The sequence below is a fragment of the Haliotis rubra genome, unplaced genomic scaffold (genome assembly GCF_003918875.1).
Source record: "Haliotis rubra isolate DU_JTF1 unplaced genomic scaffold, ASM391887v1 Scf1137, whole genome shotgun sequence".
In the NCBI taxonomy this organism is placed as follows: Eukaryota; Metazoa; Mollusca; class Gastropoda; order Lepetellida; family Haliotidae; genus Haliotis; species Haliotis rubra.
In genome coordinates, this window is record NW_025765045.1 from 192,524 (window position 1) to 219,740 (window position 27,217).

General features: G+C 39.3%; 1 protein-coding gene across 1 annotated transcript; it reads left to right on the forward strand.

Moving 5' to 3' along the window:
• Positions 1–8,615: 8,615 nt before the first annotated feature.
• LOC124292409 (t-SNARE domain-containing protein 1-like) lies at positions 8,616–11,448 on the forward strand. Its single transcript, XM_046729493.1, has 6 exons — positions 8,616–8,897; positions 9,680–9,745; positions 10,151–10,247; positions 10,516–10,585; positions 10,769–10,819; positions 11,045–11,448. The coding sequence occupies exons 1-6, from the start codon at positions 8,707–8,709 to the stop codon at positions 11,422–11,424; spliced, it is 855 nt and encodes a 284-aa protein (XP_046585449.1). The 5' UTR covers positions 8,616–8,706; the 3' UTR covers positions 11,425–11,448.
• Positions 11,449–27,217: the final 15,769 nt, after the last annotated feature.

Below are 27,217 nucleotides of genomic sequence, written 5' to 3' on the forward strand. Positions count from 1 at the left end.
GCATATGGGGTGCACGCAGGAAGCTGAAGTACTGTGCCCATGATTCCCAGTAAGTTGATCTAGCTTTGGTTGCTGGTGGTCTATAATTCCAATTTTATTTGCATTTAATGTACTTTATTATACATTGAAACTAACCACACTAAATGTCTGTTTGAAGGTAAGGCGTATCCTTGTTCCTTGCAGTTGTGTCATGTATGGACCTAGAACGTGTAAAGGCATGATTCTTTATGCCGCGATGTCCATAGTAGCACAACGGCCTCTGGTCGCCATGTTTCTTTTACATTTATCGGGCCTTCTCATATCTAGGGATTGTTCTTCCACTGACACCAGACGGAACGTTGCCTCTAAAAAGAATGCACAAGAAGGGTACTTTGATTTTGTCAGCACTGTCAAAACCAGGGTGTGTGTACAACGGCCTATGGTTAAATACATTGAGCTTCTCAAGTCTATGTACTGTTCTTCCGCAGACACCAGACAGAACGTTAGCTCTAGAAACAATGCTGGCCCAACACAACAAGCGAAGCTTGACGTATACACTGTCTGGACATAGACAGGATTTCTCATTCATTACCTTTCAACAGTTAACCTTCGATCACAGACCTGTACGTTTGCAAGACAGCTTCACGAGCTGTACATGTCGTTAAGGATGGTCTTTAGAAAAATAGAGCATTGATCGAGTGATCTTGAAACTTTAAAGTTTCCTCAAAGTAACTTTTAATATCGACCAGTGGTCATTATGTCGTATCTTTACTTCTATTTCATCACCAAATGCATCTCTGTTCAACAAACAGGTGATAGAGTTACCTCATGTACCAAACGAATTCTGGAATTTAGTTAGGTCGCCTTGAAATGTTGTGTGGGAAGCATGTACGATTCACATGGCTGGTAAACCTAATCTGAAGATTGTTCTGTATCTTCTTTTTTACTAACATTGTTTCACCACCTTTGAGTCAGTACTGCAATATTCACTAAAGACAATTTGCGATCTTTTTAATTGGCTAGGGGTGGGGTGTGCGGGGTTGGGGTGGGGAGGAGTTGACAACCATTATTGGCATGAGTATATTTTGAAGCCCCAGAGGCCGAACCAGTCTACCATCTGCAAAATGTCACTTTCACTCCATCATATCTGGAATATTATCATAATCCTGTCGATAAACGAACCAAGCTTCGATAATTATGTAGCTTTAAAGAAAATCTAAGTCTACCATTATTCTTATTATTTCCATAATAACATCATAATAAACCAGTTAACCCTTTGAAAATACCCTGCTTATATGGCTAATATACATAGAGATTACTAAATCTGCACGAGTACAGTAATCTGTTTCTTACACATCATAAAATCGCACCGTTTTATGGTCGAATAGATTAAAATGTCATATTTTCTCATCGTAGCTGCGCAATAATACACAACACAACGTTTTTGAATGAGTGACGTCACTTGGCTTCCTAATCACTACTCATCCCCATGGTGACCCTCCACAAAACAGTTTCTGCCACCTCTTCGCATCATCAAGGCAATAGTGATAATGCAAACTAGATAAGATCACAGAAAATGAATTAAACCCACTAAAACGAAGATGTTACCATGCAAATGTGGATGATGTTAATTCTTGCAAGCAAAAAAATATTTGACCTTGTGACGTCATCGTTATCGCTTGGTGGTTGTCGTCATCAGAAGATTGTTTTGGATATCTGTGCACATTGGGGATCTGTACTTGTGTACCAGTTTACGTTCAATGTTCTCCCATCGACCGGAGCCAAAACTATTGAGTGTGTGTAATTAGGTGCACCCAGTGTGCTTGAATGTGACATAAGCTGGTTCCCGGCTCCCTTTGCGCGCGCTAACGTTCGACAAAGCTAGGAGCCGGTATAGGCTGCCATTTAAAACGCTCTGCTCGTTTATTTGACGTCACATCCGGTGATGTATTTTTATAACCTAAATATGGATTCGTTCATGCCGATCCAGGTGAGGAGCACACCTGTGAAAAACGTAACATCTTGTGTTTGCTGTGGCAAAGCTAAAAATGATGGGGGCGGGCAGTTTTACCGGATCGAGAGTAAACAAACGAAAGCTACCAAGAATTCTCTCGCGATTCTATTGGAGCGCTACGGTGGATTGATGGTTGTTCATGGATTTGCATGTAGGAAATATCATGACAGGTAAGCTGACAATAACGTACTGTTGATACAAAATGTAGTGACCTTTGAAGATTACCGATAAGTGTCACATTGTTATCGCACGCTGAAGTTGTGATAGAAGTATGTGACACAATCAGCTGGGCAGGAAGCAAATGTACTGTAAGTCCCCATGGTCCCTAGTATGGTGATCTACCTTCAGTTGTTGGCAATCTATAGTCTGTTTTTATATTTTATTGTCATTTATAGTTCCAATATTTTAGATATCATTGCTAGTTTTAAATGGATATCTGTGATACACAAGTTGTTTTTCTGTTCTTCGTCAACAGGTTTTTAATGTCCTACTTTATTGATCTATAATATAATTATTAACTGTTCTCGTCACGATATGGCTGAAATATTGCCGATGTTACGATAAATATTAACTCACTCACTCACTCACAATCAGCTGGACTGGGGATTTAGCTATTTTTAGACATGGAAAACCCCGAAACCGTAAATCGGTGTCTCTGACAGTGAAAGTAAACTTTGGCTCAGTATTATTCGTTACAGTACTCAGTGTAAGCAGTGTTACGAATAATACTGAGCATAAGTTTATTTAGACTGATGTCTCTAGCCTCTTTCTTTGTATCCAGGGGCGGTGGGGTAGCCTAGTGGTTAAAGCGTTGGCTCGTCACGCCGAAGACCCGGGTTCGATTCCCCACATGGGCACAATGTGTTAAGCCCATTTCTGGTGTCCCCCGCCGTGATATTGCTGGAATATTGCTAAAAGCGGCGTAAAACTAAACTCAGTCAGTCAGTCAGTTTGTATCCAATTGACATTTCGATACTGGGATTTCGACAAAATAACACCCCAAAACATATCCAACATGAAAACACCGGTACAGTCACCCTTGTGAAAAATAATTGATAAATTTTTGTGTGTGTGTGTGTGCATGTGCGCTTGTATGTATTTAGCTATGTGGATAAATCATACTTGTAATATTCTAATATATGATGATGTTTATTATGCATGCTCATATTTCATGTTTATCATTTGCAATATGAATGATGAGTCTCAGTCGTATTAACTCTCACACCCTTATAACAAATATTCGAATGCATATACATGTATTAACACATGTATCATTCATGTCCAGAGTGAAGAGGATTCACACATCAACGAAGGACTTCTGGTACATGTGTCAAGAATCAAGCAAATCAACTAAAACAAAACGGTGAGCCCCCTCAGTGTGTTCAAACATCAATAAAGGGATATATACTGAGTCAAAAAAGAAACTTCACATTCTTTCTTCAGGCCACTATGAAAGAACAAGAGATGGTCAGATGGTTAAATTGTTATTATTTCATTGCTGAGATCTGTGTGATGTACTCGATACACTGACAGTGCCATAATCAGTTCCATTAGGCTACACCGCCGTTCCAAAACATGGGTATACAGGATGTCAAGTCACAAGAATAAATATGCGAAATTTCTCAGTTCAATATCGTGTATGGCCGCCCCGAGCATTCACCACTGCCAAACACCGTCTCCTCATCCACTGCCTGATGCTTGTGAACACGTGGTTGGGGATTCCGCGCCATTGCTCTTGCAAGGCAGGGCCAAGTTCCTGCAAATTCTGAGGTTGTTTCCTAATACCACGAAGCCTTCTCCCAAGGTGCATCCCAAACCTGCTCTATTAGATTAAGGTTTGGGGACCTCGATGGCCAGTCCATGACGTTGATTCCAGCGTTTTGAAGGAAATTTCGTGTCAACATCGCGGTATGCGGCCGAGCATTATCATGCTGGAACTGTAGACCTGGGCCATGAGCCGCCATGAAAGGAACAGCTGTGAGGTTTCCACGGATGACCAGAAGTCGGGAACGGGTGTTCCCACAGAAAGCACCCCACACCATGCAACTCCCGCCCCCGAATCTGTCGACTTCCTGTTCACAACATTGGGCATACCGTTCACCACGTCGTCTCCAGACTCTATGCCTGCCCTCGTCTCCATGCCTGCCGTCCGCATATCTGAGGGTATACCTGGATTCATCGCTAAAGACGACTCGATTCCAGTCTCTCTGGGTCCATCGGAGGTGACGTTGGGCCCACAGCAGACGTTGACGTTGATGAAACGGCGTCAATATTGGTCCACGATATGGACGTCAAGAATGGAGATTGGCAGCCCGCAACCGATTTCGAATGGTCTGTGATGACAGTCGACCTCTAAACATCTCAGCCCTGGTTCGTGTAGCCGGCAGAAATCTGTCACGTAGGTGACGTAGGACGATTTGACGGTCTTCTGCTCGTGACGTTACACGTGGACGACCCGACCTTGGGCGATCAGAAGTGGTGCCAGTTTGTTGTAGACGACCTCGCAAGTCATACACAGTACGACGGCTGCATCCCATTGTTCTTGCGACGTCAATAACTGATCTTCCCGCTTGCAACATGCCAACGGCACGTTCACGTTGCACATTTGACAATCGTGGCATTTCAAGTACCGTTAGAACTGAGGTTTAAAAGTGTTTTTTTCAATTCTTGAGGCCAATGCAAACACGTGCATATGAAGAAAACTTCGATGTGAAGATCACGTGATCGACTGCACGTGCAAAACTGATTTGGCACTAACGTCATTTGCACGACGAATGGATGGGTTTGAGTGGGTTTTGCTAACGTTTTTCTAGAGTCGAACGATAGGGATCCCATTTCGGATACATAGATGTATCATCAGAGAAAATTTATTCATTATTTTCCAAATTACATTTTGTGAAGTTTCTTTTTTGACTCAGTATATTAGAAATTGTTGGGATAGGAAGTTGTAGCAATTGTAATGTTAAAACCAGATCAGTTTTAAACCTACCTTGGAACCCAGTAGTTTCTGGATTTGGAGTAGCATGTTTTAGGTTGATATTAACCAAATCATTAAAATCAATTCTGAAAATAAGATTTATAGAATTTGTGAAATATAACTAAACAATGGATAAAAAGAACTGTAACTCCTAAAGGAAAAATTGCTATTATCAAATGTTGCTTAAGTTCACCTGAATTATGACCTGAGCTCTATGCACGGGAACACACATCATCACAATTGGAATGATATTTTCATAAAACCCTATAAAACCACTCATGATACTAAGACGGGTGCAATTCAGCCTGCTTCACAGAATCTTTCTAGTCAAAACATACCTGAATAAAATGCACATTGTTGAGACTAATTGCACATTCTGTGGGGCTGAGCCTGAATGCATATTTAACCTATTATTTGCAGTTGGTTTGAACAGTGCCAAATCCTAAAATAAGATAATTTGACCTCAGTGGTCTAAGCAGTTAATCAATCATGCACAACCTACAATATTTAATCATTATAGCTATGAAATAACATGTCATCGCCTGGAATCACAATATAATAATATCCGTGTTCTTGCTCACAGATGTGCACCCTCACCCCTGACTCCTTCAGTGTCCAATGAAACCAAGATTTCTGACCACAGAAAAGTAGAGACGACTAATTATGTCTGCTGAGGAACATACATCATCCTCACTGTCAGGGGCTTCTGATCCCGATAAGGTGCCATTCATTGATGAAGTAGGCTATCAAGGTAATTTCAGCACAACAAAGCGTGATTATCATGATCATACATACTTCAAAGATCCAGATAACTCTGAAACAGCTGGGAAGAATTGCAAGATTACTACCAAGAACACATCACCCAATATGTCCAGAACTTTAGGCTCCAGTCAGTTGCTTGCCAATTCTCTTATAAACTGTGATGCCTCCTTGAGACAGAGTTTGACTTGCTCTGATATCTATCTTTTGACAGAAGCTATCAATTCCTTCTCAGGTTTCTCTGCTGCTGAAGCAATGATGAAGATTCCACATTTGAAATCAGCCATAGAAAAACATTTTCTTCAAAAGGTAGACCATAGTGTTTCAGAGTTGAACCGCAGGAATGTTGAACATGGCTATGTGTCTGAACTTATGGCCAAAGACTATAAGAATCTTCCTGATTTCAAATGGCAAACTGTTGTGGAAGAAATTGCTGTCAAAGTTCCTGAATTGCTGAATATGATGATAACAGTCAGTGTTGGACATGGTGGTGTAACCCCGGAGAAGTTGGAAACACTGTTGCCAAAAAATAGGAATGGCTTACAGTATCCTAGTACAGGCTCGGCATCATGAACTGAGCAGGGTGCAGAGGATCATGACAATGTGCCTTCATGACAGTGCCTGCGAACAAAAGGTAAATCATATATTTTTTCAATCAAGATGATAACAGAAAAAGCGTTTGTGTACTGATAAAAAGGAAATATGTCTCTCGGAATAGACCTCTTGATAATTTGCTTCATATGTGCAAATCAGTGTAAAGTGAGGGAAACAAATAAGGGATCACACGAAAGCACAAGTGTTCCTTTACTTTTTTCCATCTTTATTCAAACGTAATGCAATACAAAGTTTGTGAAGAAACCTTGAAAAAAAATTAAAGGATCACTTGTGCTTTCATGTGATCACTTTTGTTTTACCACAGTATATGTCATGCGAATGTATGCATAAATTTACAGAATCCAATTCCTTCTTTTCAGGTCTTTGATCGGCTACAGCAAATTGGTGTGTCTCTCAGTTATGGCAGGAGCCTTTTTCTGTTGAATGAGGCTGGAGGACATTTCAATGACCTGGTCATACAGGCTGTCAGTGAGGGACGCAGGTTTCGCATCATTGGCGACAATTTAAATTTTCATGTCGATGTTCAGGACATGAGAAAAGACAGGCAGAGCAATAATCATCACATGTTTGCCTCGGCTATCATTTTACAGACACAGGTTGACACTTCCATGCTGCAAAATGTCCCACAGAAGAGCATTGACAATCTTCTAGTGAATGATGTCCTTATCTCAAACACAGAGCTTGATGTTGTGAAAGATGAATACATTAAATTAGTGTGTGACATTGCCAGTGAGCACATCCCTTCTCTAGCATTCATGGGGAAGTGTGTTCCATCTTTCTTACTTGGCCCTCAAAGTGAGCAGTTAAAAAGAAAGATTGAAGTCATTGCCTTGCCAGTTTTGCCTTATAATGAGCAGTCCTATGCTGATGATGTCAAGATTCTTGCTTACTATGAAAACACCATCAAAGAAATTTACACTTCTGCTGGGCTTCCAGTAGATGGTAGTGTGAAAGTTCACATTGGTGGGGATCAACTGACAAGAGAGCGCTTCAGTCATGCAAAACGTTTCAGGATTGGCAATTTACTTGCACATGAACGATTTGACCATCTTGGTCCAACCTCATTCGAGCTATTTGATCTGGACATGAACTTCCTTGAACAGATTGCTTTCAGGTATCTATATAATGAAGGCTCCTCAAATGAATTGGGAACAATGAAGTCTGAGGAGCAGCGTATTGTCGCAAAAATGTTCGAAAGGCATATGATGCTGATCAAGCCTACTTCATCTCCTTTGTCAAGAACTACATTGTAGCCCTCTTGCTCTGTTTCTTTGGCATGGGGTCTTCAGATGGAACACCAACCAAACATCTACCACCACCATTTTTCAAATGAAAGTGAGAGGAAGGCCTGGGTGAGGAATACAGTGGGTGACCTCGTAGAGGAAAATGTACTATCTACATGTCGTGGCAAATCATGTAAACAACAGGTTATTGTGGGAAGGAGGGACATCATCCAACTTTTGCCAGTAACCTTGGCACTCAAAAGAATCTCCCAGTGTATAGTCCAGAGGGAACATTCATGCCACCACAAGAAGATTATGTTATGAATTACAGTAGTCTTGTCATTGATCTTGGACTCCTGTATCTGAATTTTCGTGATGCATGTCATCTTCCAAATCGTGATCGCATGATGAGAATATTTAAAATGTTCTTACCAATCATCTAAATGCCTCTCAAAGAAACACTGTGTCAACATGGACAACACACGTCAAAGAATATACTTTGTTATTGTTTCACTGAATACTTTAAATAATCCATCAACTGATGACATGTTATTGGATTCATGGCTCAATACTTGTGGCATGTATCATATTTTCTTCATAGAAGATTTGCTGCAGCCCTAGTTATCTCCCCTTGACTATTGTTAACTGATCTTATAAATACTCTTTTTATAAGATGATAGCTTGTTAATCTTAACCATCTCAATTTTGTGTACTGTCATCAAAACTATTGTATCTTTATAGTATATTGTATACAATACATATGACATATTCATGAGGAATGATAATGTTGAACCACATATTTGAGAAGACATGCAATATTGTCTAAATAGGCAAGATCAATGTCTTTGAACACTGACTTAAGAATGTCCACATTGCTAAATCTGTTATAGTCAGCTGATATTTTGGAGGCCAGGGCCCCGTTCCACTAACCGATCTTAACTAAGATCAATCTTAGCAAGTTACGCCAATTTTACAATCGTCTTAGCTAAAAGTTACACCCGTTCCACTAACCGATTTTAGGCCGATCGTAGCCGGTCCCGATCTTACGATCCGATCCTAGCTAAGATCGAGACTCTTTCGTGCGAGAGATAGAAAAATGCGAGGCACGAGTTATCTCCCTTTCGTTAGCCTAGCAGACGATGGAAGTTGCTTTAGAACCAACTGTGATCGCGGAGAAGAAACCTCGAGGGAGAAAAAGCAATTTTTCTCCTGAGGAAGTAGCCATTCTTATTGACGAAGGGGTCCACCATCACTCCCTTTTATCGGCTTCTTTCGGACCCGGAGTGACGAAGAAATCTAAAGATTCTATGTGTGAGAAGATAGCTTCAAAGTAAGTGCTTGTCCGTGTTTTCAACATGTTTATATATTCCTTTTACATATTACAGTACCATTGTTACGGTGGTATTTCGTTAATATGCATCCCTAATGTTTAGCGTTTTTTCATAAGGAACATATTCTATTTGCACCGGTAAATTAGGCAGGTAACTATCGCTTGTAAACATCCCAATCATTACCTACTTTACTTCCGCATTCCACATTCGGTAACGCAAAGACGTATAACGTCTCTGGGTAACGGTAAGATGGACACTTTTCTTCAACTTGAAATATCAGATGGTAAGTGATCACATAAGTTTGCTAAAAGAAATTACATGTAACTGATAATAAAAATGGAAGAAAGTAAGATATGTACAGGGCTAAAACTAAAACTATGAATTGGGATTTGAGTCTGCAGTGAATTTAAAAGCACTTCTACTTATAATTTGTCTTTCAGACTCATTTCTTAAACAGGTTTATAGCCATTGAACTAAGTATCAACACAATATATATTTTAGATTTTAATTCATAAATTTCATAAATTATTAATGAAAACAGCCAACTTGGAGCCATGTACAACAATCAAAATGGACAAGTGAATATAATTAAGGTTTTTATTTAAGTTTCATAACCCATTTTCTGAAGTCATGTGGAAGCAAGAACAATGACATGGACTATAATGAAATGATGATTGAAATATATATCATTGACATATTCTTCAAAGAATTTGATATTATGGCAAACAGATAATTATTTTATGATAAGTATATTGGATGCTATACTATACTAATATTTCAGAATAAGTGCCAACACAGCTGGTGTGAGATCGGCGTGTGAAGTCCGCAAGAAGTGGAATGACATAAGGTAAAAATTCCTTTTGTTTTTTTCTTTGAATAGATTAACCTTGAAAATAATACATTCAACCAACAATTGAAATTATCTATCACCTCAAGATTCATTATGATTTTACACTTACCCAACCAACTCATCTGACTGTCACAAATGATATCAGTGTACATGTATTCAATATTTACAGATCAAAAGTGTTATTCTGTAAATGAAAGAGACTAGAGTGATTGAAGACGTACATGAAAATTGTATGATGAAAATTTTATGTACATGATCATTTTTTCCAGAAGGAAATTCTTTCATCTGATGTAAATTGTATATCACATTGTCTCTATACCAAAGTGATGAACTAGGTTCCCTAAAATTCAGAACCTGTAATGAGTATGTGGCCAAAAGACTATATGAAATATTTGATTTCAGATGCCAGGTAAAAAAAAGAGCTCAGCTCATGAAAAAGGAGGCCTGTAAGACTGGCGGTGGTCCCTCTGCTGTTATGCTCAATGAGCTGGATGAAAAGGTATGAAATGTTTACTTCACAGATATAATAAATGGAAGATGAAATTTAATTTTCCTTATCATAAATCTATTTCGTTGAGTAGTATTTTTAGTTGTGACAAGAGAAAATTAGTTGCATAAAATATTATTATTACAAGTTGTATATTACCTGGTGAGGTTAAATAGATGATTCATTTGAATATCAAAAGTGCCATTTATTACATGTACCACAAATTTATTTCTTATGTGAAATTATAGTTTTCTTCAAATGTTCAAATTCATGTTTTCAGGTGCTCTCAACCATTCCTATTTGTCAGGTTGAGGGAATTGATGGTGGAATTGAAACTCCACTTTGTACTGGTAATTATAATTTAATTTGACACCTTTTCACCAAAACCAGTGGTCATAACAATGAAGATATATGAATTAGATTTTGAGTATAACTGTAATTTTAAGTAACTGTTTATCAAGGGATTTATTATCTGTACCTATTTTTGATTAATTAATCAAATAATGATGCTCCTGTATGTACTTTGTTTATAGAAGATCAACCTCCAACAGTTGAAGCATGTCTCCCTCGGGAAAGTGCTGCAGGTACATATTTATCAAAACAGTGTATATATAATGAGAAATTGTGAACACCAAGGATGTTTTACATTTTCATATCCAGATATAGTAATTGAAAGTCTGTGTATTCTTACACCCCATAATGTGTCAAATTTCATAGACAATAAATATCAATGATTTCATGAGATTTGAAGTAAAGTTTTGTTGTAAAGAATTTAAACATTTTCAACATCTTTTTGTTCAATGTTTTAGCACTAAGAACAGTGGAATCAGTTAATGCGGGAAGTACATCCACAACATCAGTGGCAAGTGCTGTGATCCCCCCATCCCAAAAGATAGCAACAAGCACAGCGATGTCAATATCCTCAGCTGTAGCAACATCAGCCTCTACAGTAACCCCCAGAAGCGGATCCACAAGCCATGTGCAGGGTCTGGTGAAGGTAGAGGAGTCAAAGTTGGAGGTGCTGCAACAGCTGCTTAGTGTGGAGACACAGAGGCTGGCCGTGGAGAGGGAGAGACTAGCACTAGAGAGGGACAGACTGGCACTTGACCGGCAGCGTCTTGAGCTAAAGGAGAGGATGTACAATTCCAATGTTGAAAATTTCATCACACCTGTGATAAGTTTTGATTAAAGAATGCGGCTTATTTTTAATATTGTGACAAAATTTAGCAAAAAACAATTGATGTACTATTTGATGCATTCCTGCAGTTGAACAATATTTAATGGTGTGCATGTATAAAATAAACAAAACTGAGATTTTATCCTGTATTCATTGTTTATGGTTGAAGGTAACATATACTAGTAATTCCTTTTTAAAGTGAATATGCTACTTCTCACCATGTTCATGCTGTGAAAAAATGATCAATGAGGTGTTGTCGGACTTGGTGGCCGTCATTGACCGCTCCTTGGTAGGGGTCATCTGTGTTGTCTTCCTCCATGGGTTCTGGTCGGGGTAGGCGCAGGTCTATGCAGAAGTTGTGTAAGTAGAAACACGACAAAATTACTTTGCAGCATTTCTTGGTAGAGAAGGGCAGGTATCCAGTGCTTTTGTGCAAACACCTGCAAACATATTAACACTACTACAACACTTCATAATCCAAATCAACTTCTTTCATGAATTATTCTCAATTTTACCTAACTGTTCAGTAAAATTAATTTCATGAAAATCATTTTAATTTGACGAAGCTTTTATTTTTGATAATGACTGCAAGTTTATATTTGTTGTTATGAAACCAACCTGAATCGTGATTTCAGGACACCAAAAGCCCTCTCTACCACATTTCTTGTCTTGCAGTGTGCTGATTGGTATCTCTGCTGAGCCGGGGTGCTTGGATCTGCCAGGGGGGTCAACAACCATGGTCGACACCCATATCTTTGTCAAAACATAATTGAAATATTAATATGGCTATTAGAAAAAGAGTTGCATCAAGTTTGAAGTTATGTATTTATAATATGATCATTAAGTTAAACTATGACAATTAGGTAACAGATAAAAATACCTTATATGCCAATCATGCTTTTATACATACAAATACATCTGACACTAACTAACATTACTGTACCCTGAATCTCCAAGGAGAAAACCGTCTGGGCAATCATGTTGGAATGTTTGTCCAATGATACTGTTGTTTAGAATGGAGGAATCATGCGCAGATCCTAGCCATCTTGCCACAACATTAGTAAATCTGAAATGTTAAAGTAATGTACATTTTTAATATAAAGACTGCACATTTTTTTTCTATTTGTAGTTCTTCAATCAAACTGTAAAATGTAATAAGAATAAGAAATAGGGAATATTAGGAATGGGAAAACTACAAAATAAACTTAAAGCATTAATATATGATCAGCATGCGCAGATCCACAAATTTTGAAAGGGGTGGCTGGTGGTTTCGGCCCCTTTGGCTCCTCCAACGCAAAACAAATCTTCAATGTGGTCTTAAGTCATTTTCAAAACAAAGGGGGCGAACCCTGCACACACACACCTCTGGATCCGCCAATGAACAGTGCCCGATGGGATTTGAAGCGAGGATTTTGGAACGACAGTCTTAGCTCTACCAACTGAGTACAAAACACGAGAAAATAATTTGTTCTTGCAGGAGACCTTTGGCCTCACCATGACATTTTATTTTTGATATAATTCCTAACGTGTTATCAATAGAAATATACGTGTACTGTGTTAATCTTCATTTCACTAACGATTTTAAGTATAATTAAATGATGACGAGTTGGTAACAAATAGTCTAACCCTTAGAGGGCCCCATCTGTTAGTGACAGGAAACCAATAGCCATTGGTCAAGATCGTTTCTAATGTAAACAGGAAGTGTTTCGCTCGAGTCAGTATACCGAAACTTATGAATTCTACTTATTGCATTACATCAAAAACATCAACCATCTTACCTGAGGGATGCATCGCATACTGCCTGCACATTAATGGCACACAAAAGCAGCCTCTTCGTCAGCAGGGGGCTTCGCAATCGGGATCAAAGTCCCATCAATGGCACCAATCACCTTAGGAAATCCTGCGAGTTTGAAAAAATCACTCCTTGTCCTGATGATACTCCCCCGTGTCTGGTCGAAGGAAATATTATCCAACGCATCACATATAGCCTGAATGGTTGGACGGAGCAGCCTAGATACGCTTGACTTGGATATACCATTAAGGTCTCCCAGTTCAACAAGAAATCCACCCTTCCCGAGAAATCTTAGGGTAGTCAACACCTTGGTTTCAGGGGAAAGTGCGTGTGAACGCTTAGTATCTGGCATAATATGTGGCTGAACCTTGTTAATCAGCATGAACAAGGCGTGACGAGGCATTCTATACCTCGCCAAAAGCACGTCATCCGATGATGTGTCTAGAATCTGTGAGCGGTCTCGGAAAACTCGCTCACGGTGTAAAGCTCGCTCTTCTTCTTCACATACAATAATGAAAGTCGCCATTTTGGTCTCTCTACGATTGATTTTAGCGATCCTAAGTTGGTCATGAGCAACTTAGACTTTGGATCTTAACTTTACGATTGACTTAGGTAAGATTAGTTAGTGGAACGGTATGCCGATCGTAACGTCACGCTAAGATTGGGATTTTAGGGGTTTACGATTGGCATAGGGCTAAGATCGGTTAGTGGAACGGCACCCAGTTCCTTATCAAGCCCTGTTTGCAAGTTTGAAAACGGTACATCAGCAACTTGATTTTCAGCTTCAAAATAATCAGTTAACAACTGTGAAGCCATTTTAACAGCAGCTTTCCTTGGTGCAGGAATTTGCTCTTTGCTCTCCTGAGTCGAGAGATGGAAGTCAGTTTCGAATACTTTGTGTATAATACATTCAGCACACTGACATGTTTTTTGTCACAACAACGATGACCTGGTTCTGGTTGGACACATTCAAATTCAACATAATTCATCAAAGTCTGTCTTCTGCATTTGCTAGTGGTACAGAAATCTTCCATTTCCTTTGAGAGATGTTTGACGTTTGAAGCTATGTCTGATGTGTTCATGTACACTATTGCCTCTGCATGTTCACCATCACGCCCAGCTCGACCAGTGTCTTGCAAGTAAGCTGCAAACCCAGATATCATTATCATTCTGTGCAAAAAACCTAAGAGTAATACTGTCCTATTTTTAATTGGTGTCCTGTTATTGTATTCTACTCTATGATTGCTTTGTCCCATCACCCAACTAAGCACTCAATAATATACTGAACATGCCTTTCGCAACATGACAATGACTAAAACTAATCTGAAAATGGCTTCATTATGATAATGTGAAAAAATATGGAGAGATTGTGAGTTTGTTTCATATTAAGCATGCAAATGTATGTTCATTTTCAGTACCCAATTGTTGAACCAGATATATTGTCTTCTAATTTATTGATTTAAGTATTTCCATGTTGCTTACTTTCTAACGTTGAAGGTGGTCCAGTGTGAATAACCCTTCTTATATCAGGTGCATCAGTGCCCATGCTGTATGCCTCAGTGGCTAAAAGTAGCCTTACATGGCTATTGGGAGACTTGAATATACAAGACAGTTCTTGTTTCAGCTGAAAACAAAGGACTAATTATTTACAGAGAGCAAGGCTTGCTTTCCAAAAATATGTAATGATTGATACTTCATCATAAATTCTAAAATGTTAACGTATTTTGACATGAAAAACATTTGTCTTTACAAATGCTATTAATTATCCATAATTGGTTCTTTTCAGGACAATACTGGGAAATTATAAATATATTAGTAGAAGAGGTAAATTATTGATAAATACTACTTAAACCGCTTACTGCATCAACTTGCGGTGCATGATACTGTCCAAGCCTGGCAGTGTACTGACTATTAGAGGTGTAACAGTGGAGTTCTTCGTCGCCCATTATTTGAAGTGCCAATTCATGGCCATATCCACACCATTTCAGCTTGCTGAAGAGAACTGTTTTGGGGAAGGATCTTCCTTTCTACTGTAAAAATATACTTGTTTCTTAAAATGCCTCTCACCTAGTATTTTGTGAAGAATTTGTAAACTATACTCTAACAAAATTCAATTCAGGAGAAATTAATGTGTATTTGCCAGATTTACAGATATCATTACAAAATTCTGCAGATACATTTTTCACTTATCAGTTACTGTTTCATTTTTCTGCTGAATAATGTTATTAATAATGCAAACAGTCCTGTATTAAGACCATATACATGTACACATTTTTTTATTATCTAGGTACTTGTCATTAATATTTACCAAATTTTTCACTTTGTACCAAAGATGGTGTTATGTCATTAGTGCAGTACAGTTAATTGGTTGCTGCTTGCATATTAGTCTTGATGATATAACTAAGATATGTATTGTTTCATCTGAAGATAGTAATGATATATGTGACTAAAAAGAGAACATGATTAAAACGGTATTACTTATTGTGTGCATTAATGATAATATATAAGAGATGTATTTTGTCAGTCAGCAAAGTTTACTGCTGTCATTTTAAAATGAGATCTGTATGTGATTGGTGTAATAATAGAATTCACATATTTGCCATGATTATGAAATGTGATTATTAACTGCTATCTAACTGCTAAGTGAAATGTTATTCTGCATTTGCTGTCAAGACATTACCACCTCATTTGCTGTGGTATGATATAAATTCTGTACCTTTAATTCCATTAATGTTGTCCTCAATACCTCTCCATAAGCATCTTTTGATGTTTTGTTTACAGAATTATGGGAGGGTCTCTCATTCACTGAATAAAACAGGTTTGGGCGATCACATGATGCTGATACTAAGTAGTAATTAGCACAAAACCTGAGGTGTTTTGCTATGCTTTTTCTGTGTTGTTTTTATAGCTGTTGCAGTCATTGCAACAACTTTTGCGTTTGGTAGAATTGCCCTTAGCGTGTCAAGACGCTGATAATCTGTGCGGAAACTGTCGCCCCACGTATCGATGCAGTGAGCCTCATCAACAATGATGTGAGATATCTGCCTCTGATACTTAATTTTTTTTCTGATCACAGAGAAACCCCTTCTGTAATAACTGCTCAGGGTGTCCAAGAATATATGTGGAGCTTTTGTCTCCCATGTGGTCTGGCAAAATGTGCATGCACCTTTCAGCGTAAAATTTCACTTTTTCGTTGATGATTGCATTCAAGGGACTCACGGCGGGAATTGATGTTAGATCATCTTGCAAGTGACATTTCCATATAGCAGTGCACGTACACGCTGCCTGACAACGTCTGACGCCAATATAATAGGGAATTAGTTCGTAAGCCAGACTCTTTCCGAACCCAGTGAGCAGAACGGTCATTACGTCACCAATTTCTGAGGCGTACACAATGACAATTTGTTGTTTTTTTCAAACAAAACACAGGAGTTTCTAAATCTACGGAGAAACGAATTAAGGCACATTTTAGGGCATTAACTCTACCCAGCTTGTCTCCAATGTTCATCGTGATTTCAATAAAGCTGTGATCACTTGGGTATGTAAATAAAATAAAAAATACTACTGCGTTTATAGTTACTCTATCTAAACCTAAACACAGCTAGCACACGAAGCGCAGGGAGTCTAAAAATAACAACCAATAGAAACGTACGTAACAAAGTCATCATGACAGTCGTTCAAAGCCATCGTATCTTTGGCCTGTACCGGCTCGTATATTGCGATATGCGAGACGGGGCCCAGCTTAGAATGTGACATTGCTGAGGTTACGTTCACTTCCATTGGGGGACTACTCTTCTTCGCCACATACTTCTCGTTTTCCCGACCCAGAAACTGCCACTTGGAATGTAACGTAATTTACGGAGTAGTCAGTATGAAATGTGAGTTGACTACATCCTGTATGTTATCAAGACATAAACCTTGCATTATCATGCGTCGGAGGAATATCTTGAGCAATGACTTATGTGTAGATGAACCGTTCCTGTACATGTTCGATTGAATAGAAAGGACGTGCGCCGTTATTTGCACTCATGAAGCCTTGCAAAACGTTTCATGTTGATACGAGTGTGTTTTTGTTCTGATTGTCATGAGTGAATTTGATAACATTGGAATCACATAGTAGCTCGGAGTTGGAAGTGGGTCTTCATCATACTGTAGCAGTGAAAAATGTCATCTTCATCAATGCATCAAAGAAACAACGAGGCAAATCGATCTCACAATGGACAGGCACGGACGTTATCGTGTCAGGTATTTTTGCAAGACGATACATGACACTTGTCGCATCTCTCCAGTAAAAGTACCAATGTTGTACATTTTGAATATTCGAAGGGAATCCCGGTCTTTATTTCTAACAGCGATTTTCACATAATTGTTTACACAGCTATCACTGATTGTTCGAGCCATTTTGAATTCATGACTGGAAATCTAGTGTTAATAAAAGGAATTAGAAAATAAATAGGCTAGAATACATTATACCGGATTCCTGTTAGGGTTAGGTTAGGGATTAGGGTTATTTTCATCTCAGTTTTATATTTTTTTCACCTTTCGGCGCTCGCATCAGTAGCCTAAATAAATATGGCAGGCAGGTATCCTGTATAATGCATGTGTACCAATAAATAGATTCGTGTTATATTTATTCTAATTGTGTTTCATTGTATACATACCTGTTTATGTTGCAATCGTGAAAATAACAGGTAGGTGTAAAGGTGGTTTTTTGGCACGAGTAACAGGTTTCTGTTCGATTGAAGCACGAGTAACTTATCAGTGAATTTTAATCTGGAAAGTAGTCCGTCATAACCTGACCCTAAGTCATCATCATGGAGTAGCCAATCACGATATTAGAAATCGATCTCACACATATGTCTGATACCAGTTTTCTCATATTGGTTTCTCACCCACGGGTGTGTATGAAATTTTATATCGTCTATCAATGAGTAAGGATCTAATCTGAAAGACGAAAGAGAAAAATTATTGTATTTCTTCAATGCCTGAATTTAAACTGTATTAACAGCTAAAGTTAAAAAATGTAACAAAACCAAGTTATACTGAAAACGCAACTATCTACTGTGACTATTTATCACACCGACATATTTCAAGCGCAACTATTTAAGTGGGCAATGTAACATCTGCTCACAACCATATATATTCAAATGTTAGTCGTCTTCCTCTTCCAAACATAATATATTGTGGCTCCATGTTAGTTTGTGGTATTTTTAAGACGGAATTCATGAACATCCACAGACCTAGTTTCAACTGCCATTTTTACGCTATCATTCACATGGAATAACTGTTAAGCTACATGTGTTGGATTTAAGACGTATTTTTTCATGAAACATTAAAGGCTAACTTGCTCCACGGCTTTAGCTCTCAAATTGGATTTCAGTAATGACTGTTATTTGATTTCTTGAACATAAAATCCTTATTTTTCACAGAAAGGCAGTGGTGATGAAAGGGAGGACTTAGAGAGTGATCTTGCTCAGTGAACGACGGGTTTATAGTGTCGAGATAAGAGCATTCGAATCAGAGCACTTGTGATAATGTCAGGTTCGAGTTTCTGTACATGAACTGCTTGCCACATGTGATTGAATGTTCAAGATTTACTTTAACAAGTATGGAAATGTGTAAGCCATCAGTTTTGATTTTATTTGGAATTGGCCTAATACCTTCTTGTAAGGCATGAATGTGAGCATTTCTGACTGAACGTGTTTCTGCTAAAATGTTTTTGTGAAGTTGAAACTTTGTGGATGATAGAGGTGAGTGAGTGCGGATTTTTGCCACTCTTAGCAGTATTCCTGCAATATCGCGGAAATGGCCTCAACACATTCTACCCACACGTGGTTTCTTCAAAGTGACCTTCGATGTTGCCAATGGCCACGACGCCGCACTTTAATTGTATTTCAATACCAAATGCCAAAAGCAGACTCTATAATTGAGTCCATGTTCTCGGAAGTTTTAGTTTGACCCAATAGGTGATAAGAGTTAAGTGAGGTTCCTGAAAGGTTCTGGAATTTAAGAGATTTACCTATAAATTAGTGTAAGCGGAATGTACGTTTTACCTTTAAAATCATCCCTGACTTTCAGGAACAGATTGTTCTGTCTGGAAGGCAACTGTAACACTGATGTTCCAAACACCCTGACTGAATGGAATTGAATTTTGGCTCTCAAGATTTCCTGGTCAACCGTTGTCCAAAACTGATAATTAAACGGTACTCTTAGTCAAACTGAAACTTAATTGCCTGATATATTGACGGAAATCGAAAGCAAAAAGCACGAATGGTAAAGGTCAGTATAGCTTAGTCACACGAGACGTGTAAGAACAGTCCTACTGTTGTTAAAGGGACATGCTACATAATAAGAAACAAAGCGACAATTACTCAAGGACATATTGACAGGTCGTTTGTTTGAAGTGTACAAACAACTGTCCCCAAATATGAAACGAACGACAAAAGCTCATTTCACTCTTGGCATGTGATAAGACGAATGCTGTGTTCATTGGGGCGTATTGATAATAGGAAGCAAACTACTTTAGAACACATTGACCTCAAACTTCAATTTCTTCAAAACCATCAAACCACAAACATTAATCATTGTTCACCTTGGTCCCGTTATGAAAGGTTTGTCGTTCAAAGTGTCACTCTCAATTACAGATATGTCAAGGCCTCTAATTCCTAAAACATCTTGACAGTAAATGAGTAGGTGACTTCATCGCCTGACATTTGATGGTGAGGATTGTTGTCAGAGTAAAGATGCAGTGCTGAACTAATTCTCTACTCGCAGTGCTGGTGTGAACTACACCTCGCTGTTACTGACTTTTTCGTTACAGAAGCGGTCTCATACATCAGGTATTTGTACTTTGGTGGTTTAACTTCGTGACTTTGTGGGCAGATTAGTTCCTCTCCCCAAAGTAGCCTAGTGGTTTAAGCGTTCGCTTGTCACGCCGAAGGCCTAGGTTCGATTCCAAACATGGGTGCAATGTGTGAAGCCCATTTCTGGTGTCCTCCGCGTGATATTGCTGGAATATAGTTAAAAGCGGCGTGAAACTAAACTCACTCACTCCTCTTTCACATAGAAAGAATCACATAGGTGTATTTTCGAGAATTTATTCTGCTTATTTTGGAGTGTGATAACACATGTTATTCTGGGACAGTTGCAGCCAAATTTCACAGTATAAAGATCAAATATCTGTTAACATTAATAGCTTATAAAATGTTCAATAACTGAAGGCATCCGTTTCAAGTTGGGCGTTGTCTTCAATATCTGTTGTGGCCACCATGAGCCAGCAAACTTACTGTGCACCGTCTCGATATGGACTGAATAAGTCTTTGAATTCGACCTTGTGGAACTCTGGCCCATACCGCTGTCAATGCCTGAGACAGTTCATGTGTGCGTTGAAGGCCATGGAAGCACTGTAATGTTCTCATTCTGAAAATACTGAATAGCATGATGTTCTCTGTGAGGCCTGGCGTTATCTTCCTGGAACAACTCCCACTGGTGGTCAGTACCAAATAGCAGATAAATTGCCGTGAAGGCGCACAAACTTAAATTTCTATGTTTACACGTAGCTCCCCGCATCATGAGTGAGGGAGAGGGGGAGTATGGTTTTACCCCGCTTATCTCTGCGGGGGACACCAGAAATGGGCTTCACACATTGTAGCCATGTGGGGAATCGAATGCGGGTCTTTGACGTGACGAACGAACTCTTTAACCCACCACATCCCCCACATCATGACAGTCCCATCGCCAGATCGGTCAACCTGTGCGACACAATTCTGGACAAAAGCTCCATTTCGACGTCCATAGATACGGCACTGAAGCAAAAAGCTGGCTTCGGCACTGGCCCTTACTTGTCACCAGTTTTGTAAATTCCAGAGATTGAACGTTCTTGCACCATTGGACCTGTCGGAGTCGATGAAGTCGTAAACAGCATAGGGATAAAAAAGAGTCTCCGGGCTCGATGTCCAGCCTCATGTAAACGATTACGAATGGCTGGCGCTGACATTCTCATCAAACCGGGCACTGCACTTGTACATTTCGATTCTTCAACTGTTGTACCCGGATGTACCTATCATGCGCTGCAAGTTAATCTACCACTTCTAGGTCGATCTAACGTAGAATTGGTTTGCTGATATCAGTCCCATAAATCACTGATGGTATTCTGGTGACCATTGAGGTGACAGGCAATGGCAGAATGCCCAGTCTCTAGACGTCTATTGGCAATGTTTCGATTTACAGCAGTGAGTCGCGGCATAACAATATATTTTCATTCAGCTAAAAGTGTCAATGACAGTATTAAAGCAAAAAACGGCATTATATAGGCAATGTCCCAGTTCAGTATCCCTCAGAACTGTACCGGCATATTGTGAACCACTTTTTCGCCATGATACTTTTATGCAGCTTGACATTTTCGAACGTAAAACAGCTTTAAAGTTTCAGAAGATGCGTTTTTGCGCTGTGCATGCGTTCCATGTACTAAAGCATTATAATGGCGAAATTATAACAATCTAAAACGTATTTCGAATAATATTTGACATTTCATATCTCATTATTACCTATGCGTTTCTTTTTTAGGGAGAGTATATATCATCCCTCTCTGACAGCACGGGACACTGATCGTAATAGCAATGCCTTCCAGTACCTGGTCTAAACCGATTACATACAGGAGACGTGAATTTTCTAAAGTAAAGTATAACCTCCATAAACTTGGTCCCAACTGTGTGTTATGCCATCTCGCACATGAATTACTTCTCGGTGCCTCCGCTACAAGGGTTAGATTTAAGACATCACGAATTTAATTTGTTACGGCCAAAACGATATTTATTTTGAATTTGTTTTGTGGGTTTGTAGGAAATATGTTATGGTTGACAGAAACGCCTACACTTTTGTCGTTAAATATTTTAGCGGGTTGCATTTAGTGGTGTCAAGGGGAGATGACTTCTGGTAGTGATGTGATTCGAGTGCAGTATGTCGCCTGCTTGACATCTGTGTGTTTCTTGTTGGAGAGCAGATACAAACGGTGTGAATAACTTTGACATTTTCTGCTTGTCAGCACTTTGTGTTATAGGTAATGAATCTATCAGCAGCATTTCTGCAATATGAAGTAATAATATTTGTGCGTTTCACACGTTTTCAATACTGTTTGCTGCATTCAAAACGCGCTCGCTTTGCACGAGTTCTAAAAAAAATATTGTTTTCAGGTTTTCGTTTGTTAGGGCTTTCAAAGTCATTAATTTAACAAGAAATAAGGGTTATTTACTGAAATAGCTGTCATGTAAGTTGATTGTAACATTATTCATCACTGCAGGTGGTTAGAAATGTAGAACTTTGTCAAAAGTGTATCTTTATTGATGAAGTTGAGAATGTTAATGTTGCGATACTGATAACATTATATGGAACTACAGATTCCCTTATTTCTTTATTGCAGTCAATCTATAGCAAGGACACTTGCATTAAATTTACCCGAATCTGCTTTCAAACTACAAATGTTGATGTTTCAATACGAATATGATGAACTTGGGAGAAAAGAATAAAAGCGATTCTTTGAACTACAACTTGACCTTTCAATATGAATACGAACGAGAGAGAGAGAGGTGAATGAAACTGATTCTTTGAACTACATAATTTGTTGACACATAAGGACTCACTTCGTTCTCTGGGGGGATCCCGGCACGAGCTCTCAAATTGGATTTCAATAAAGGCTGTTGTTTTATTTCTGCTTGAAATACGGGTCTGACATCTCGCGCGGAAAGCAAGTGACGTTGAAGTGGGAAGATATGGTTGTTTCGTACTGAGCGACGGGATTAAAGTGTCAAGAAAAGACCATTATAGTTTAAGCACCGACGTCCGTGTCACGTTTCAGTTTAGAGATACTGTTTGTTACCGGGGCTAAGCGAATTTATGGACAAAAACAGGAAGTCTAGTACTGCTAAATCTTGAAGTCCGGTACTGCTTTAGAGTGTTTGCATATATACGTGTGGATAAAGTATAGATTTGTCGATGAAACTTGTATATGACTTTGGTGAGACATCAAAATGTTTAAAAAACAAAACTGAATTTAGAAGGAAAGAAATTATTGCACATGGACAGTGATACGATCAAGGTGAATGATTCAGAAGTCATGTCAACGATGGACACCCAGTTTCCCACTAAATGGAAATCCGACATGGAAGTCAGGTACTTTGTGTAAACCTCTGATAAATATAACACATCCCACAGCCTGAAGTTATGAAAAACAGTGCCTTTCAGTGAGTGAGTGAGTGAGTTTAGTTTTACGCCACACTCAGCGACACTCCAGCTATATGGCGGCGGTCTGTAAATAATCGAGTCTGGACCAGACAATCCAGTGATCAGCGGCATGAGCATCGATCTGCGCAATTGGGAACCGAGGACATGTAAGTCAGCGAGCCTGACCACTCGATCCCGTTAGTCGCCTCTGCTAAATATGGAAGTCCGGTACTGCTATAGAGTGTTTGCACATGTACGAGTGAATAAAGTATAGATTTGTCGATGAAACTTGTATATAACTTTGGTGAGACATCAAAATGTTGAAAAACAAAACTGAATTTAGAAGTAAAGGAATCATTGCACATGAACAGTACCTTTGTTACCTGCATGGACCCTAGGTGGGTTTATACCATCCCTTCAGTCCCTGGTGATAGTAGGCAATTTTAGCCACAATTAGTAATCACAAAAATTCTACGTTTAAAAAATTCTGGTAACCTTAAATTGACTTTGAAAGTTTTGGGACTTACGTACCCTCACAGGAGGACAATAATTTTACAATACTTCAACCCCCTTTGAGGGTACAGCCACTAACAATCTCAGCTACTAATCTAACCTACCAAAATTAAAATATTTACCTATTTACAAACCATGTGTCAAAATTTATCTAGTAATTCTATTTCTTTAAAAATTCAAAGATTAAATGATAAATAATTTACATTAAAAAGATATTTCACTGTTTTAACATTGAAATATGTATCCCTTGTGATGGAAAAATCAATACAGTCAAGCAGGACATGCTTGACCGTGATTCTCTCATCACAAGGGATACACAACGGAGGATCCTCACCATTTAAGAGGTATTCATTAGTATATCTAGTATGGGCAGTACGACATCGTCTCATGGTGACCACTTAAAATCTGGACTGACAACCCAAGTAGGTATAACCAATACAGGGTTTTAATTCATGTAATTTATTAATATCTACTTAGGTGTTCCTCTTCTTTTGCATCAGATCATGGATATAAGATCTAATAGCAGCTTTGTAATCAGAGTATGGGATCAGAAGTGGTGTCACAGATTTGTTGAGTGCTGCCTGGGCAGCAAGATCGGCCATTGTGTTCCCAGAAATCCCAACGTGCCTGGGTAACCAACAAAAGACGATATCGCATTGGCCAGTAGCAAGTTCATTATATAATTCTATAATTTCTATTAAACGTTGATGTTTACAAGAAAGATTTTTAATAGCCCGAAGGCACGAAAGAGAGTCCGTAAAAACGATATATTGTTTATATTTAGGGTGTTTATTAATATATTTTAAGGCTGTTAATATGGCATTTGCTTTTGCTGTGAAAATAGAGCAATTATCAGGCAATCGAGAAGATATTGTTCTGGATCCAATGACAGTGGCACAAGCAACTGCGCCACCATCCTTGGACCCATCTGTAAATAAGGATTATATGTATTATATTAAGTTCTTAATTGACTAATTATACTGTAATTCAGTAGTTTCTGACTTTTTAATGTGGTTAATGTCAGGTCAACGTGTGGCCTAACCAATTGCCAAGGAGGAGAAGAAAGAAGACGGGAAGGAGCTATATTTTCTAGCTTAATGCAGGCAGCAGAAAGGAAAGGTTTAATTCCTATTCCTAGAGGCGGAACAAGAGAATATTTCTTGGTGTATGAATCCTCATAGAGGGGATTGAAGACACAGTTATATGCAGGGTTAGAGTACAGTTTGGTAATATACTGTAAAGTTTTATACGGCGTTGTGCAAGAGATGGCTCATCTGCCTCGACGTAGAGACTGTCAACAGGAGAAGTTCTAAATGACCCAAGACAAAGTCCTAGGCCTTGGTGGTGGACAGAATCAAGTACTTTTCGGTTGCTGTTGCAGGCTGCACCATATACGATGGAGCCATAATCAAGCTCAGAGCAGACCAGAGATCTATATAGATGAAGGAGGGTAGATTGATCCCCTCCCCACTTTGAATTAGAAACGACTTTCAATAAGTCGAGTGCCTGAAGGTATTTATTTTTTAGGGATATCATATGAGGAAGAAACGTTAAATGGGAGTCGAAAATTAGACCCAAGAACTTGGTTTCCTTGACAACTTTGATGGGAGAGCCATTTAGAAATAGTTCCTGGTCCTTATGCGGCTTATATTTTCTACAGAAGTGTATACAATTCGTTTTCGATTGATAAAATCTATAGCCGTTTTCAAGACACCATTTGTATACTGAGTCAAAAAAGAAACTTCACATTCTTTCTTCAGGGCACTAGAAAAGAACAAGAGATGGTAAGATGGTTAAATTGTTATTATTTCATTGCTGAGATCTGTGTGATGTACTCGATACACTGACAGTGCCATAATCAGTTCCATTAGGCTACACCGCCGTTCCAAAACATGGGTATACAGAATGTCAAGTCACAAGAATAAAAATGTGAAATTTCTCAGTTCAATATCGTGTATGGCCGCCCCGCGCATTCACCACTACCAAACACCATCTCCTCATCCACTGCCTGATGCTTGTGAACACGTGGTTGGGGATTCTTCGCCATTGCTCTTGCAAGGCAGCGCCAAGTTCCTGCAAATTCTGAGCTTGGTTCCTAAGACCACGAAGCCTTCTCCCAAGTGCATCCCAAACATACTCTATTGGATTAAGGTCAGGGGACCTCGATGGCCAGTCCATGACGTTGATTCCAGCATTTTGAAGGAAATTTCGTGTCAACATCGCGGTATGCGGTCGAGCATTATCATGCTGGAACTGTAGACCTGGGCCATGAGCCGCCATGAAAGGAACGAGTTCAGGGGTGAGCACCTGGTCGCGGTAAGCAGCAGCTGTGAGGTTTCCACGGATGACCAGAAGTCGGGAACGGTTGTTCCCACAGAAAGCACCCCACACCATGCAACTTCCGCCCCCGAATCTGTCGACTTCCTGTACACAACATTGGGCATACCGTTCACGACGTCGTCTCAGGACGCTATGCCTGCCGTCCGCGAATCTGAGGGTAAACCTAGATTCATCGCTAAAGACGACTCGATTCCAGTCTCTCTGGGTCCATCGGAGGTGACGTTGGGCCCACCGCAGACGTTGACGTTGATGAAACGGCATCAATATTTGCCCACGATATGGACGTCGAGAATGGAGATTGGCAGCCAGCAACCGATTTCGAATGGTCTGTGAGGACAGTCGACCTCTAAACATCTCAGCCCTGGTTCGTGTAGCCGGCAGAAATCTCTCACGTAGGTGACGTAGGACGATTTGACGGTCTTCTGCTCGTGACGTCACACGTGGACGACCCGACCTTGGGCGATCAGAAGTGGTGCCAGTTTGTTGTAGACGACCTCGCAAGTCATACACAGTACGACGGCTGCATCCCATTGCTCTTGCGAAGTCAATAACTGATCTTAGCCTGCTCGCAACATGCCAACGGCACGTTCACGTTGCACATTTGACAATCGTGGCATTTCAAGTACCGTTAGAACTGTGGTTTAAAAGTGGTTTTTGAATTCTTGAGGCCAATGCAAACACGTGCATATGAAGAAAACTTCGATGCGAAGATCACATGATCGACTGCACGTAAGATAGGGATCCCATTTCGGATACATAGATGTATCATCAGAGAAAAATTATTCATTATTTTTCAAATTACATTTTGTGAAGTTTCTTTTTTGACTCAGTATATATTTGGTTAAACATAACTGCAATTGTCCTTCAATAATATGCATATTTTTGCCACGACAGGAAACATTTAAATCATCCACAAATGACGATCCATCAATTGAATCGTTT